Source organism: Trachemys scripta, chromosome 6 (assembly GCF_013100865.1).
Source record: "Trachemys scripta elegans isolate TJP31775 chromosome 6, CAS_Tse_1.0, whole genome shotgun sequence".
Taxonomy (NCBI): Eukaryota; Metazoa; Chordata; order Testudines; family Emydidae; genus Trachemys; species Trachemys scripta.
The window spans coordinates 10,289,522-10,305,833 of NC_048303.1; the positions used below are offsets into that span (position 1 = coordinate 10,289,522).

The window sequence follows — 16,312 nt, forward strand, 5'->3', positions numbered from 1 at the left end:
CTCTGCTTGCTGTTAGTTTTGACATGATTCAAACAGCAACTCTTACAAAAGTGGAAGAGATTACATGATACAGATTTGAAGCTGCAACCAGCTACTGGCACATGCTGTGTGTATTGTACCTCAAGCAGTAGAAACCGTTAGTGCCACAGCTGAAAGCAACTATGAAATCGCAAGTTTACAGTAAACGCAGTTCCCTTGTGTAAGAGACAGTTAAAATTACTAAACACCCTGCCCCCCCAAACTGAAATTAGTGTTTCAGTGTTTAGTGGGGATAAGTAGTTCCTGGGCCTTTCATATGCATGAGTTTTAGAATGGTCCTTTACCCTCTTGAGTTTTCTGCATTAGCGAATTGAACATATTTTGGGGTTGGTCCTGCTTTGAGCAGGGGGCTGGACTAGATGACCTCCTGAGGTCCCTTCCAACCCTGATATTCTATATTCAGAAACCCTTTGTTCTAGGAAGTGTCCCAAAAAGTGTTAGATAGGGATGCTGATAAAATTCTCAGCCTCAATTCAAGTTCATGACTTGCTACAAACTCCATTTATACAGGCTTTTGGTTACTGGGTGGGAGAAGGTAGGATTGTAAAGTGGGATGATGATCAGGAGACCGACAGCTTCATATTCAAGATTCCTAGACAGTCCTAACTCAATGCATGCTTCACCAGGTTCCAAATACATGCATCGAGCAGATACTTTATGCGGCAGAGCCAGTACAGCTATAGGACAAAGTGTGATTTAAGTGGTTTCCAGTACTGGTCATTATGATCTGGGCACCTGCCACCAGCCCATCATGGATCTGAGCTCATTTCAGCTACAGAATCTATTTCTATTGATAAGTGAGCCAGGAAGGACCCAGTTTAGCTTTTAAGACTTTAGATTCTCGTTGCCATCCCTGGAAAAATACTTTTACACTAAGCAAAATTTGATCTAAATATTGACAATTTTTAGCCTTATGATATTTTCCACATTCTTTTCAGGATTATAAACAGCACTTCAATGAGTGGGGAAAGTTTCAGGGAGTTTTATGAGTTATATTTTTAAATTTGTGTTGCTTTAGTAGTTTCTGTATACACACCTAGAATACCTGGATAGAAAGGTGTCAGTTTATACTGAGTGTCTAGAACTTTTTTACATGGAACCTTTTATTCTCAATGAGATATCTGTACAGTCAAGTCACACATACTTTAAACTTCTGAAGAATGGAGTTAGAGCCCTAGAATTCAGTGACCAATAGTGTGGCATGTTAGAACAGTTAAGTGTTTATGCTTCAAAAGTAGCCAGGAAGTTTGTGACTACTTCTTTCAGCTTGGCATCTGTTTGTTCAGAGATCTTCCCATCAGTCCTGTTAGAAAAAGACAGGCATGAATTACACTTCAGATCCAATAATAGATCATTCCCTAACCCCTCCCTCTTGACACAAAACAAAAAACAGCTATCTAGAATCTTGCTAACTATTAAGTGGGAGGTCTGTGGCAGGCTAGCAAATGAGTGAACAGGAATGCAAGGTTAAGGTATACTGCTGAAGGTAATATTTTGTGGAAACATCAGTAAGACTTCAGTTGTGGTGCGAATGAAAGTACACTTCTGGCACAAATTCAGTATCTAGGTTAAATGAGGTTCTGTTTGTTGCCAGTGACCTTTACTTCAATATAATCTAATATGCTTCAGATATGCTTTAAAGACCAGGCCATGTGCCCTCCATTGCTATCCTTCAAATAGAGAAGGAAGGGATTAATATGTTTAACGGCGACTACTTACACAATTAAAAATCCAATTTCAATGCTCAGGACTTCCCTGTTACGTACCAATAAGAATCTTAGTCTTTATGTTTGGAGTATTTACGCATACATCACCTTTAAAATAAAAGTGGGAACACTGAAGACACATACCTGATTGTGGCTAGAAGGGTCTGTTGCTGGCTCAGAACATGGGCTAGGAAAGCACTCTCAAATTTGGTGATTTTGCTGGGCTCCAGTTTGTCCAAGTAACCTCTTACACCAGCATAGATGACTGCAACCTGTTCCTCAATAGCCATGGGGGCTGCACAGAAAAGTGTAGTGTTAGCCAATCTGTATTTCTCGCCTCAGAACATAGCTCAGTGTTATACAGTGAGCTTTGCAAGGACTCCTGCACATTTGTGAGAAGAGGATTCAAAAATAATGAAGACTGCATTCTGTGTATTCTGCACATAACAAACCTGAGTAGTTGTGAACAAGTTACTGTAGCTCTACTCACAGAAGCTGACCTGATAATTAGTAGTCAGAAAGTTCTAGTGGCCTAGCAACACCATATCAGAACCAGAAGTCACCCGAAAGGACTGAAGCGTTTCACATTGGCTGCAGCCGGTCCGACCTTGCTATAGACCCAGACTTGTTTCTTCCCCAGCTAGTTAAGTGTTGTATAAAGACGGGGAACTCACAATACTGTCCTTGTTTGAGAAGCTCAGTCAGACGCACACCACGATTCAGCAGCTGTTGAGTAGCAGCATCTAGATCAGATCCAAATTGAGCAAAAGCAGCTACTTCACGATACTGAGCCAATTCCAGCTTCATGGTACCGGCCACCTAAAATACAAGAAAAATTATTGTGTTTGGTTATATGCCACATTTTGCAAGCAGCTAAAATCCTCTAACTTATTTTCCTTAGAAAGCTATCAGAGCAACACGAGCTCATTTCAGGTCCATATGATGGATATTAAATTCACTTTTAAGCATAAAGAGCACCATAATGGTGTAAGGATGAGAAGAAAAGAAATCAGGCTATCAAGAAGGAGAGAGAGAGAGAGAGAGAGAGAGAGAGAGAGAGGGTAAGCAGAAGTTCAGGTAGTGGAGCTGTGTTGCATCCTGAAGTAAACTCTTCAGTGGAGAATAACTGTGCAATTTACATTAAAGCTAAAGTTAACATTAACCACCTTCATATTTCAATTAAACAGATTACCACAAGTCTGATCAGAGATAATACCTTCAGGTCTGGATACTTCGAATGGATTTCATGTCTAAATTGAGAGGGGGATTTCTATAACTCCACCAATATTTACAAAATCAGAATGCTGAGGTCCGTTTCTTGAGGTTTATTCTTTGAGCGTTTACAGTTATTTACAACTGGCTTTATGTAAATAAATAGTGAAGTCAGTTTTAATGTGCAGTTACTTTTCAAGCTATGATCTTAAATGTTAGCAAAAGGAAGTGAAAAGGAGTATAGGACAGGACCTAACGGTCCTTGTTTTTAAGCAGTAAGTGTTCTAGTAACATTTAAGTTCTTTTATGCTCACCTGCTTCATGGCTCTGGTCTGGGCAGCAGAACCCACGCGGGAAACAGACAGCCCAACATTGATGGCTGGACGGATGCCTTTGTAGAACAGTTCAGTTTCCAAAAAGATCTGTGAAGACAGATTTCTGGAGTTTCTACTGAGATACTAACAGACTTTATGCACTTTAATAGTGACCGTTGATTACTTATTAGATCACCCAGTTACACCAGCACACAAGGAATAGATCCTTAAATCCTACCTGTCCATCAGTGATTGAGATTACATTAGTTGGAATGTAGGCTGACACATCACCGGCCTGAGTCTCAATGACAGGAAGGGCAGTCAGGGAGCCACCTCCAAAGGAGTCATTCATTTTGGCTGCTCTCTCCAAGAGACGAGAGTGTAGGTAGAACACATCCCCAGGGTAGGCCTCACGACCAGGTGGACGTCTCAGCAGCAGAGACATCTGACGGTAGGCAACAGCCTGTATAAAAATAAAGAAAAAAGGTTTAGAAACTTATTTTTAATGACAAGTCTAAATCGTACATCTGTTTAAATTCCAGTGTTAAGTTCAAGGCTATGTCACAGTTTCTTGAAATAGTGAATATTTCGTTTTACCTGTTTGGATAAGTCGTCATAAATGATCAGAGCATGTTTCCCATTGTCTCGGAAATACTCTCCCATGGAGCAACCAGAATAAGGAGCCAGATACTGAAGAGGAGCAGCATCCGACGCTGTTGCAGAAACCACAATAGTGTACTTCATTGCATCTGAAAAGAGTTTGAGACAGTTATTGATAAATGTTATTTTGTTTAAAAACCCCTTTAGACTCTTCCTCTTGGATTACATACCCCAGTTGGATATAAAAATTGACATCTGAGGTCATATTACTAGAACAGTAATTGTTTGGCAAATACAAGGAGGACAATTCAGTTACTGACTCCCCAGTTAGGGAATTTGCTGCAGAAAAATTTGTATCGGGATACGTTTCTTTAAGGACTGCATCTGATAAATGTTCACATGTACTGTAATCTTTAGTACAATTACCAATCTTAAATTAAGATGCACAGATCAGCAAGCAAAACAATCTTTGGCCTACATCTCGTAAAAAAAGCTTACTTTTCCCTGGACAGAGGAAAATAAAATCCCACAAAAACCCATTAGAATAGCTATGAAGTCTGTCACTAATTCAGTCACTGTTTTGGTCTCCCTCTAAGGAGATACATTTATAGTTTAAATTTAAATGAAGCTGTTGCTATAGTATTACATTATCTGCTTAAATATACATAAGCTTAAGGCTCCTTCTTCAGGTGACTCCAAGGCAACAATTTCTCAGCTTCTGCAGAGTTATATCACTGCCCTTTGCTCCATGGGACTACAGCACATTAGCATGAGAACGTATCACAGCAGAGTTCAACCTTTTTTCCCCCTGCCAGAAGTTGACACCACTTGCCCATGAAGCAAAGCAATACAGCTCCATGGTCAGTGTTGGGTATTTTCAAATAGCAGTGAAAGACTATTGAATTCAAAATAGAGGTAAGCAAAGGAAAACCTTCTTTTTGACCGGGAACATTTGTAGTTACTAACCATGAGACTACAAGTAAGGTCTTTCCTTCAGCCTCACCTGCTATCATTACTCTTAAAATGCCCCATTTATTTTGTGCAAACTCATCTGCACATGAAGTGTAGACACAGGAAATGTATCTACTTTATGAAGTGTGTACAATGCACAGCATTTTTCAGGTATAGTTACAAGCCTACTGCCAAAGAAGGGCTGGCTAGAAATTAAAATCAATGGTGTAGTTCTACTCTGAAAAGCTACCCAGACAAGAGCACTGTCAGGTTCCATGCTTGCCTCAGCAACTTCCAAAGAACACCTGTCAACAGAATGTGCTTTTTCTGCCAACTGGAAGTACTGCAAAACACAAATTGGGATCTGAAATCAAGCTGGTTCTTTTCTTGTGCATCAGAGATTCAGCAGACAGTTTGCTCTTAAGGAGATTTGTGCACTTCCATGACATTTAACTCATTTGCACCAGTTAATCAAGTTGAACCAGTTAACCCATTATTAAATGTACAGAAGGAATAGTATTAGTGTAAAAGCTGAATTGGAAAGTCACTTTAGAGAATTGCAGTGTTTTCTCCAACTCTTTATACCTGCATCAGTAAGCCTCTTCACCAGCTGAGCAACAGTAGATCTCTTCTGACCAATTGCGACATATATACAGTATAGTTTCTTTTTCTCATCAGTTCCATCATTAAATCGTTTTTGGTTGATGATTGTGTCAATAGCAATTGAAGTTTTGCTGCAAAGTAGTAGAAAGTGAGAACTCAGATGGGCTAATTTGTCCAAGTTACTTTGTTTTCTTCCCTCCACATGTACAGATTAACTTTGTATATTCAACCTTTTCTTCCATAAAGAAACAGCTCCTTAGCAGCTTAGACATTAAACAGTACGCTTCAGAAGACACGGATTGCTTACCCAGTCTGTCTGTCACCAATGATCAATTCACGTTGGCCACGGCCAATAGGTACTAAACTATCCACAGCCTTGATGCCAGTTTGCATAGGCTCACGCACAGAGATTCTGGGAATGATCCCAGGAGCCTTTAGACCAACTCTCCTACGTATCTTAGAACCAAGTGGACCCTTGAAAGCAAAGAAAGGTTTTGTAGCTCTGCACAAAGCATGTGTCACTATATAATTTAAGAGGCAAACAAATATTTGTTTGCTACATTTACCTTTCCATCAATGGCATTACCCAGCGCATCTACGACACGGCCCAAGAGCTCATCACCAACTGGAACATCCACAATGGCACCAGTCCTCTTCACAATGTCCCCTTCCTTAATCAGTCTGTCGTTACCAAACACGACAACACCAACATTGTCAGGTTCCAAGTTCAGGGACATACCCTAAAACAGAGGTGATGCCGTTATGGAACAACATGATGCAGGCAGGAATTCAGTTAGTTCTTGCAACAATTTAACCAGATATTAAGAGAATTAGAAAAAAAATGAAGGTATTCTGAACGATAAGAGGCTTAAAAACATTTGAGTTCTCCATAGATGAAGTTGCCACAGCAGGTAGACTGAGGCTGTGCATCTCTAGTCAGGCTGTTTCTAGAAGGAGAGGGAACTCTAGAGGCATGTTTTAAATAAGCGACAAATCATTAAGACAATACAAAGTTATGCATATTGGAAAGCCACCTCAACTATACATATAAAATGGATGGGGTCTAAGTTAGCCCTTACCACAGAGGAAAGATCTCAGTCATTGTAGATAGTTCTCTGAAAACATTTGCTCAATGCGCAGCAGCGGTCAATAACGCTAAGAGAATGTTAGGAACCATTAGGAAAGGGATAAGGACTAAGACAGAAAATATAATGCCGTTATATAAATCCATTCTTGTCACCCGATCTCTAAAAAAGATATTAGAATTGGAAAAGGTAGAGAAGGGCAACAAAAATGATTAGGATATAGGACAACTCCTATAAAAGGAAGGATTAAAGAAAATGGGACTGTTCAGCTTAGAAGAGAGATGACTAAGGCAGAATATGATAAAAAAAGTCTATGAAATGATGGATGTTATGGGAAAAGCAAGTGTTATTTACTCCTTTTCACATAACACAAGAACCAAAAGTCACCTGGTGAAATTAATAGGCAGCAGGTTTAAAAAAAATCAAGGTGCTTCCTCACACAACGCACAGTCAACCTGTAGAGCTCCTTGGGGGGGGGGGGGGGAAATATTAGAAAGGCCAAAAGTATAAGTGGGTTTAAAAAAAGAAATTAGCCATTATGGTCAGGGATGCAACCCCATGTTCTGACTGCTTCTAAACCTCTGTCTGCCAAAATCTGGAGCTTGACAACAGGGGATGCATCATTGGATAATTGCCCTGCTCTATTCATTCACTCTGAACCCTTGGCACCGGCCATAATCGGAAGGCAGGATACTGGGCTAGATGCAGCATTGGTCATGCTGGGTCAGACCATTCTTATGTTCTTAAGCAAGCAATTCTGGATTAAGAATAGCAAAAAAGTGACAGACTGTTAGCTCTGAGATGTACTGATAATTTGCCTTGAGGGAAATTTATCAGCACTATGACAACTGAAACTTCAGTTCAAAGGGGTAAATAACACCCCCTTTAGAAAGTTTTGGTGCACATACTGAATGAACTCTTTTCCTGGAAAGTGTAGTCTTTGAGAAGGGGGTTTGCCAAAATTAAAAGAACCACCTCACTCCCTGAAACAGAGTAGCCATGGGCTTCTAGTATCAAGTTCAAGGGCCCTCCCATTATTTTGGAGGCAAGTCATATAGAAAACGAAAGTCACTCAGAAATTACTAGACACTAGGAATTACTAACCAAGCACTCACAGGTGTTGTGAGGAGCAGAAAAATATGCTCAGCTCACTGCTTTGCTCCTATTGGACTGTTGACTCCTGAATCCAGCTAATTACTGTGCACTGTATTCAGCTGTGGTAATTTTTTACTTTAAGTTCCTTCACTGAACTAAAGAACATTCTCTGAAGCTAGGGAAGCCCCTCCTTCAGACCCTCACAAGTTCACCTGTTCTGTTTAGTTTCCATCTTAAGGCTTATCTGGTAATTGAAAATGTGAAGAAATAAAAAAGCAAGATAGTGATACATCTAAGGGAGACTAAATACCAACACTAAAAACCATAACATTATTGTTCCGATTGCAATTTAAATTCTGGTCTCCACAACAAATGTTACTCAAAATATTCCCTGCACTCCCATACGAAGTAGAGGATAAGTGCTTCTGAACATAGTATGCTATCAAGCAGAATCTCAGAGAAGTTCCAATGATACTTTTAGCATCATAGAAACCCTCAGACTGAAACAAAGTTTTAGTTGTATCAAGTTTACCTTTAGTCCAGAAGAGAACTCGACCATTTCTTCTGCTTGAACATTCCTTAGGCCGTAGACACGGGCAATACCATCACCAATTGACAGCACACGCCCAGTCTCTTCTAGCTCAACGGAGGTGTCAGTTCCCAGAATACGTTCCTCAAGAATAGAGGATACCTCAGCAGTGCCTGGTAAGAACAAATAATTTTAAACTGGAACAGTACCTTGTTAAAGCAGTTGTACGAATTTAGTAGCGTTAATTCAAGAAAATACAAGTTAAACCAGGCATAATGCAAGATTTTAGGCACAACTGTTCTTTAAAACGACAGCTTGCTGGGGAGAAACAGCCCATGGTAGCCATAACTGCTCCCATATCTAAATGGGAATTTTCTGTTACCGTAACAACACAGTGCCTCTGTCAGGCAGCATGATGAATTCAGGAGTGATGCTCGCTGAAGTGTATTAAGATACAACCGCTTAATTCTCCAAAAAGGATGAAAGCATTAGATTTGGACCCATTGAGGGGTTAGAAGCTGGATAGGTAGTGACAAAATGCTATGGGGCTCCATTTGGGGGCATCTAGTCTAATACAGTTGCAGAATCTAAACTTAGTTCTGCTGTGGCTAGACTAGTATAGCATTCACATGGATTAGGTAAATATTAAAATTCTGTAAATGCAGAAACAAGGTTTTATAAAAAAAGCCAGAGAAGTGTTCCCATAAAAGGCAGATAGTTTAAGTGAACATTCTCCTAAAACGCACAACTCAAAGACTGTAGTAGTGTGCTGCATTAGCATATGGAAGTACAACTGAAGAAACTGAACAGTTTATTTTCATTATTGCAAAGCAAGGGAAAATTAAAACAAAGAACTAAACAGACTGGATTAATCTAGTCTACTTAGTTCTTTGTTTTAATTTATGGTTAATCTAACGAGCTGTATCTTACTCCATTAGAACTTGGTTATGATACACTGCCAAACTAAGGTCAAAAGCTTGTACCAGCAGGGCAGACAAGCTAGGCCCATGCTGTTAAGACATTTACATTTTATAAAATGTCATTCAGCCTGAAAGGTCTTAAACCATTTGACTAGTCGTATACAGCAGCACTGAAAAATACAGCCAAGCAGACAAAGCATACTGCTGGAGGGACAGGGAAACTATGGCCAAGGACACAGGGTCAAACCCAAGCACTTCTTGAGAAAGCCATGATTTTAGCACGAATACTGAACCAACAAGAAACTGGGGCTTAAGACTTTAAAGCTCTTCTGCATAGTACTCCCTTTATCTCTTTTAGAAGGGCTAAATTCAACCTTCAGTTCCAGGTGGTCTAGGTACCCTATATCTGATGCTTAAGACTACTATACCATTCCCTCTAGTTTGAGCATACCATTGACAACTGACCAAGTAATTCAAACAAAATAACTAAGGTACATATTAATATCTATGACACCTCTAAAAGACCATTTGATATAAACAAATCTCCACAAAACAAGGAGATGGGAGACATTTACAAACTGAAATGTTGAACTTATTTTGCAAGGTCATCTTTCTATCTGCTGTGAATATTTCCATTTGGTTAGCAAATTCAAATTTGCATGAACAGCATGTGTCTTATGTTCAGAAGTTTCTTTGGACTCACCAACTTTTTGAAGACTAGTTTTGGAGGCATGGATGTTCCTTGTAGCAACAAATGTTGCACCCAGGGCATTTCTGGAAACCTAACAACAAAAAGTATTTTGTTTAAAGAGTCAGTAATTTATGTTGGGTTTCTAGTGACTGCGTAAAAACATGCAAGAGGAACACAATATTTTAAAGGACACCACCACCTTGAAAGCCATCTGCATGAACAAAATTTCCAGAGAGAAACCCAACACCTAATTCCTCAATTTCACAAGTTGCTTCCTGGCGATACCCCCTGCAGAGCCCCACTAACTTCAACAGAAGGCCTCCTACACAGTTTGAAGGATCAGGCCCAAGATTAGTATAATCAAAAGTAGCTAGTGAAGAGTTCCTATTTTTAGTTTACTTAATGCATTTTACATTCGGATTCTATACTGTCCTTAACACAGTAGCATATGAGCACCTTCCAGAAGTGCTTTCAAGGTGATTACCACTCACAGCACTTTGGGTTTAATTACTTTCTGTAACGGGTTTTAAGCCACAAGATGGTTTGATTTTTTTTCAAAAAGGGATTTTAAGAAGGGCACTATCAGAAACTGGGATTTTTTTTAAAAAAAAGGAATCAATTTAAGCAGAGAGTGTCCTCCTGAAGTTCTCACCCTCATAAGTGAGATCAATTAACATGAGTTCGGGTAAAAGACGACAACAAAAAAGCTAGTGCCACAAAGGCGAACTGCACAAAACAGAAAGCAGCACTAAGGCTTCCAGAGGACTGTCTAAAAACAAAAGTTAACACAAGCAAATGCCAGGCCAATAAGACGGGGGCTTTGGTGGCTTCCCACACTCACCTTCACCAGGGTCACTGCCTGGGGCTGAGTAGCCTCAGAGACCCCTGCACTCCCACCCCAACCCCCCACCGAGATCCCAAGGCTTCCAAGTGGCCTGCTCCGGGGTAGGAGGGTGCCAGGGATACCCCAGCCCGGAGCTCAGCCCCGCGCTTGGCCCCCAGTCTGTCTCCTCCCCCCCCAGAGACCCGGGTTGGGCCTGCCCTAGCTGGAGCCGAGCCCCCCGCAGCACCCAGCCAGAGGAGGACGATGGCGGGGGTCCGGCTCCAGCTACGGGGAGGAGGCAGCCCCGCGGGCCCCACTCAATGTCACCCCAGGCCCGGACTCCAAGATGGCGGCAGCGGCGGGTGCGCCCGGCTCCCCCCGCGCCCAGCGCGTTCTCACCAGGCCGGCCTGCCGGGGCAGCGCGCGGGCGAGGGCGGCAGCCACGCGGACCGAGAGCATCTTGCTGGGCTGAGGGGCGAGCGGGGGGTGTCTCCTGCTGCTGCCGCCGGCGCCTTGCACACTCCGCACAAAATGGCCGCTTCCGCTCCGCCCCTTCTGCGGGAAGGTCACGCCCCCACCCCGCCGCGGCGGGGCAAGCACAGGCCCTGACCCGGAAGTAGTTCTTGCAGCCCCTCCGCCCCAGGGGGATATCTTACACTTTTCATTTCACAATTTCGGGGGTTTCTCACCATTTTGAGGGCATTTCCTGTAAAAAAAATACAATTTGAAATTGTAAAAAAAAAAATTGTCAGTTGCCCTTGAAATGGCCCCGCCCATCAGAAGCAGAGGCAGCTGCCCCTCCCCCAGGCAGGCAAAGGGCTGCATCCAAGGGGTGGGGCCAGTCCAGGCTGGCAGAGGGCAGGGCTAACTTGTGGCCCCTGCCACCCTGTCCCATAGCCAACATGATAGTGGCCATGCCGCACTGTTACTCAGTGTCACTAGTTCTCACAATAATATCCCAGTGTTTGGTGGTTTTCTTGGAACTCCAGATCCTGGAGTCATGTGATTCTGTAAGAAGCTCTGCTTTAATTTATATATATATACACAGCACACCATACATATACACACGTTCACATGTGCACGCACACACAGACTAGATATATGTATGTACATACACACAAACACACTATATATGTGTGCGTGCACACACATTATATCGTTTCTAGACCCTTGTGGTTGTGGAAAAAAAGCTTGAAAGCCCGTAGAGCACCCTAAAGATTCTAAAAGTTGGAGGCAAAGAAAAAGTTTTCTGAATTTTAAGTCAATCTGATGATGTTTCAGGGCCTAATGATTTTTGAAAGCTTGGCATTGGCAATTCTGTAGAAACTTGGCCATCAAGGCTTCCTCCGTTGCACCAGGTGAAGGTACTTCTTTGTCATGGGGAATGTGACAATTGTATGGCAAAACCACTGTGTATTGTGTGGAAATGTCTTTACATAAATTGCCTGCAATTTTAGGCAGGTCATTCATCTGGTTTTAAGCCGACCAGTCCTCTTTTTCCATGGTTTTGTCCCTTTCTAGTACTGAGACAAAACTGGACGTGGTTTTGTCTGGTATCACGGACGAGGGGCACCATTCTGAAGAGCACTCGGTGACCAGATAGCAAGTGTGAAAAATTGGGAAACTTTTTGGGAGGCGGGGGGGAAATAGTTGCATATGTAAGACAAAGCCACTAATATCAGGACGGTCCTAATAATATCAGGATGTCTGGTCACCCTAGCGCCACTTAGCCTCCCACCACTGTGACTTGCATGCTTTGTGCATGCAAGGTCATGTCCATGGGAGTCGTAGGAAATGCTCTTCAAAATGGGGTCCTGCATAGTACATGTGAGGTCAAGTGTGTGGAAGGTCACACTGGCAGGATCAGGGTCAAGCTGGCAAGTGTGGGCTTATGCCATTCCCAGAAGTACTGGAATGCCTGGTATTCTGGTAGGGTGACCAGACATCCCAATAAAATCTGGACCATCCCGATTTTGAACTGTTTGTCCCGCGTCCCGATCGATCTCTGGTCGGGACACAATTTTTGTCCCGATATTTTGCGTCGCCGGGATCACTCTTTTTTTTTAATTTGCTCAGCTGGCCGGCAGCACTCGGCTTTTTTTTTTTTGCCTCCCCCCCCGTGTCCCGATATTTTCTTCATCTCATCTGGTCACCCTATATTCTGGGGATGCAGCAGTGGCCACCCCAGGCAATATACAAGATGCAACTAAAGATCCAGATCTATATCAGCTACATCATGCCTCTCTATGGTCCAGCTACACAGCTGCACTTTTATTTGACAATGAAATTTGCCAAGTCCAGCATGAAGATAGCAAAAGATACACATTTTAAACTGAGAAAGTCTGGGCTATGAAATGAGTCCCTAGGGATTAGACTGGCATGCTGCGAAAACTTTCTCTCCATACCCAAAAATGTTAAATAAAACTAAAAGCAAAAACCTACAAGATCTTCCTAAAGTCTGAAAAGGGGAAATAGAGAACATCAAAAGCTACTTTGAGAATAAACATGAGAATCTGATTTGTGATGCCTACTCTTGCAATTTTAACGTGAATCTCAAAATATTGGGTGTTTTTTCTTTAAGTCCTAATTACAGGAGTCCTATGATTATTTCAAATGCCATTTTTTTTAAAATGTAAGTTTCTAGCCCTTGTGTTTGCGGAGAAAAGCTTGGAAAGGCATACCCTAAAGATTCAGACACCATAAAACAAAACAAAACCCCCCAAATGTATTATTTTTAAATCACAGTATTTTTAAGATATCTCATGGGTTTTTTTGGTGGCCTGACTCATGCATTTTGAAAGCGTAGGATTTAGGACTTCTAAACAGAAAAGCAAAGTATTATCTTTCTATCTATTATCCTACTCAGTACCTATGATTAAGGCTACGATTTAGTCATGGGTATTTTTAGTAAAAGTCATGGACAGGTCACAGGCAATAAACTAAAATTCAAAAATGACTTTTACTATATACCCCAGACTAAATCTTAGCTGGGAGGGGGTGGGGGGAAATGCTGCTTTGGGGGGCACCCACCGGCACCCAAGCTCCCCTCCCCCCCCCACTGCACCTCCTTCTCCTCCCCTCCCCCCCGGGCATGCTGCGTCCCTGCTCCTCCGCCTACCTCCCAGCGCTTCCCGCCCGCCTGGCTGCTGCCAAACAGCTGTTTTCACACTCCAGGAGTGGGGGAGGAGCAGGAACGTGGAGCGCTCAGTGGAGGAGCAGGGGAAGAGGCAGGGCCGGGGCAGGGATTTGGGGAAGAAGTTGGAATGGGGCAGGGAGGGAGCGGAGTTGGGACGGGGACTTTGGGGAAGGGGTTGGAATGGGGGCGGAGAAGGGGTGAGGCAGGGGCGGAGCCTCATGGAAGGGGGGGAGGGGGGGCGGGGGCAGAGGTGAGGGTTGAGCACCCACAGAAAAGAGGGGAAGTCGGCACCTATGGCTTTGGCGGTCCCCAGGCCCAGATGCCTCTGGCCACCCAAGCAGCACTGGTGCAGTTGGCTGTGGGACTGCTGAGAAGTCACAGAGATCATGGAAAGTCACGGAATTCATGACTTCCACAACCACTTACAGACCCGGAGCCCTACCTATGATCTATCTGTATGATAGTAAACCAGGGTGGCCACCTGTCTGGAATTTTAAAGGGATTGTCGTGATTTTACTGGGGCGATTCTGCATAGTGAAAGATCTTTTTACCGTCATAAAATTATATCCAAACCCGTAAAACATGCTATTCTAATGTATTCTGTTCAGGTTCTTTACTGTACCCACCAAGGTAGTATCTGAGTGCCTTCCAGTAGTGCATTAAGCCACATGACTAACATCTGTGATGGGTTTGTTGTCTCATCCTCCCTTCAGGGGGAGAAGTATATGCGGTGGACTGTTTTGTTTAGGAAATGTTTTTTGATAACAAATATACAAGTTGTTATACATTTGTTGGGAAGGCAAGGTCAAATAAATGCTCCTTGCACCTAGAGCAGAAGGTGGCGAGGTTTATGATGGTCTTTAATTGCTGGGGGCATTCATTCCACAGTCTTGGGCAAGCCTCAGAGAAAGCTTTGTGTCTTGCATAGATGAGCTTTTCCACTGTCAAGTTTCTCTGTACCAGAGGAGCAAAGTTTCTGACAACAGTCCTCATCTCAGAACTTTACGTGATCTTTCAGATACCCTGAGCCAGGCCATTGAGCATCTTGAAGAGAAGGAGCAAGACCTTGAACTTCATTTGATAGTCTATGGGAAGGCAGTGCAGGGAGAGGAGGATGGGTTTGATGTGTTCATAGCAGCTAGTGTTACTGAGGAGATGTGCATCATCATATCATGGTGTGATGCTATTTTCTTCAAGATGTCCAAATCCTATATTATGATGACATTTTTCAAGACATTGTTCCATTTTACTCTGAAACCTTCCATTTTATTGTGACCTGATAACATGTTTTAGCAATCTTACTACTTTGTGTGCATACATAGTGATATCACAGTTCCTTTTTTCTTGTAATCTTTGCACAACATGATTTCTTTATGGAATTAAATCATCACATATAACAGCATAGTGGTTATTTTTTAAGACTGCGTGGAAGTGGCAGTGGCATTACATGGTAACATTTTAAACAACATTTTTAACACGGTAAGTTTTTAACTGCACTATGTCCTAATCTCAGAACAAAAGTATATCATCACAGCAGGACATGACAACACAGTGACACTGTGCCACTGGGATAAGACATGATGATGGGTTTTCCTGACAATGACACTATGGTACAATCACAAGATTTTGGGACACCATGTCACCACGCCAGGACATGGTGATGGGTTTCCTGACAGCATCAATACATCGTGATACAACAGAGGGTTTTTGGGGGGGTCGGAGGGGTCGGAGGACCCATGTCCTGACATGGTGACAGATTTCACAACTCTGTGTCTCCACATCATCACAGTGACAGGTGCCCACTGTGGACTTGGTTACTGTACTGTAAGGTGACATGTTTTTTTGGTGTGAATTCTGCAACATTCTTCTTGCCCCAGGCTGAGCAAGGCGAGGCCCCTCGTTGCAGACAGAGGGTCACACAGCCCAGACCCCTTGTGTGCCGTCTCTAGGGCAAGGGGCGCGGCCACCAGCCTGTCAGTCCCTTCTGGGCGTGGTTTAGGGAGGGGGCGGGGTCTGAGAGAAGGACACCCGCTGCGAACTACAACTCCCAGCAAGCGCCGCGGCACTGAGGTCATCTGTGTGCGCCTCGTCCCCTCAGTGCCGGCTGAAGCGGTGCGCGGAGGATGACGGGAAGGCGGCGGGAGGAGACGGGATTCAACGCGGCGCAATCCGCCAAGCGGCGGCGGAGGCCGGGATGGAGGAGAAGCTCAGACGGGTAACGGTCACCGCGCGGGCGCTGCCCCCACAGAGAGGGGCATGTCCGGCCCGAGTCCGCCCGGCCGGGATACTCCATCCCCCCCCCGCCTCATGGCCCCTCCTCCCTGCGCGCCCCCAGTGCCCTCTGACCTCTTCCTCGCAGTGCGCCCACGGGCTTCCCCGTGCCTTCCCTCCCCCCGTGTTCGCTTCTGCCCCCCCCTGTGCTATCCCCTCCAGCTCCCCCCCACCCCCGGGGTTTGCCTCCGCTTCCCCTAAGCTGTCACTCCCCGCTGTGTGCTCCCAATGCCCCCCCGGGGATTGCCTCTACTTCCCCCTAAGCTGTCACCCCCCCCGCTGTGCGCTCCCAATGCCCCCCCGGGGATTGCCTCTACGTCTCCGGCTGGCAGACACT

General features: G+C 43.8%; 2 protein-coding genes across 2 annotated transcripts in view; one reads left to right on the top strand and one right to left on the bottom strand.

Moving 5' to 3' along the window:
* Nucleotides 1-1,116: 1,116 nt before the first annotated feature.
* On the bottom strand, nt 1,117-11,052 carry ATP5F1A (ATP synthase F1 subunit alpha; the record flags this gene model as incomplete). The annotated part of the gene is given in 12 exon segments (XM_034773939.1): nt 1,117-1,342; nt 1,890-2,040; nt 2,420-2,564; nt 3,272-3,379; nt 3,510-3,734; nt 3,869-4,020; nt 5,408-5,556; nt 5,733-5,899; nt 5,992-6,165; nt 8,138-8,307; nt 9,758-9,836; nt 10,968-11,052. Coding segments are annotated over 12 exon segments (1,687 nt in total), but the record flags the coding sequence as incomplete, so codon positions are not given.
* A 4,738-nt stretch (nt 11,053-15,790) lies between these two features.
* Nucleotides 15,791-16,312, top strand: part of HAUS1 (HAUS augmin like complex subunit 1) — a 21,184-nt gene continuing 20,662 nt past the window's right edge. The window contains exon 1 of the mRNA XM_034774591.1: nt 15,791-15,919. Coding sequence (XP_034630482.1) covers nt 15,899-15,919 — 21 coding nt within the window. The 5' untranslated portion in view covers nt 15,791-15,898. The remainder of the gene's footprint in view (nt 15,920-16,312) is intronic.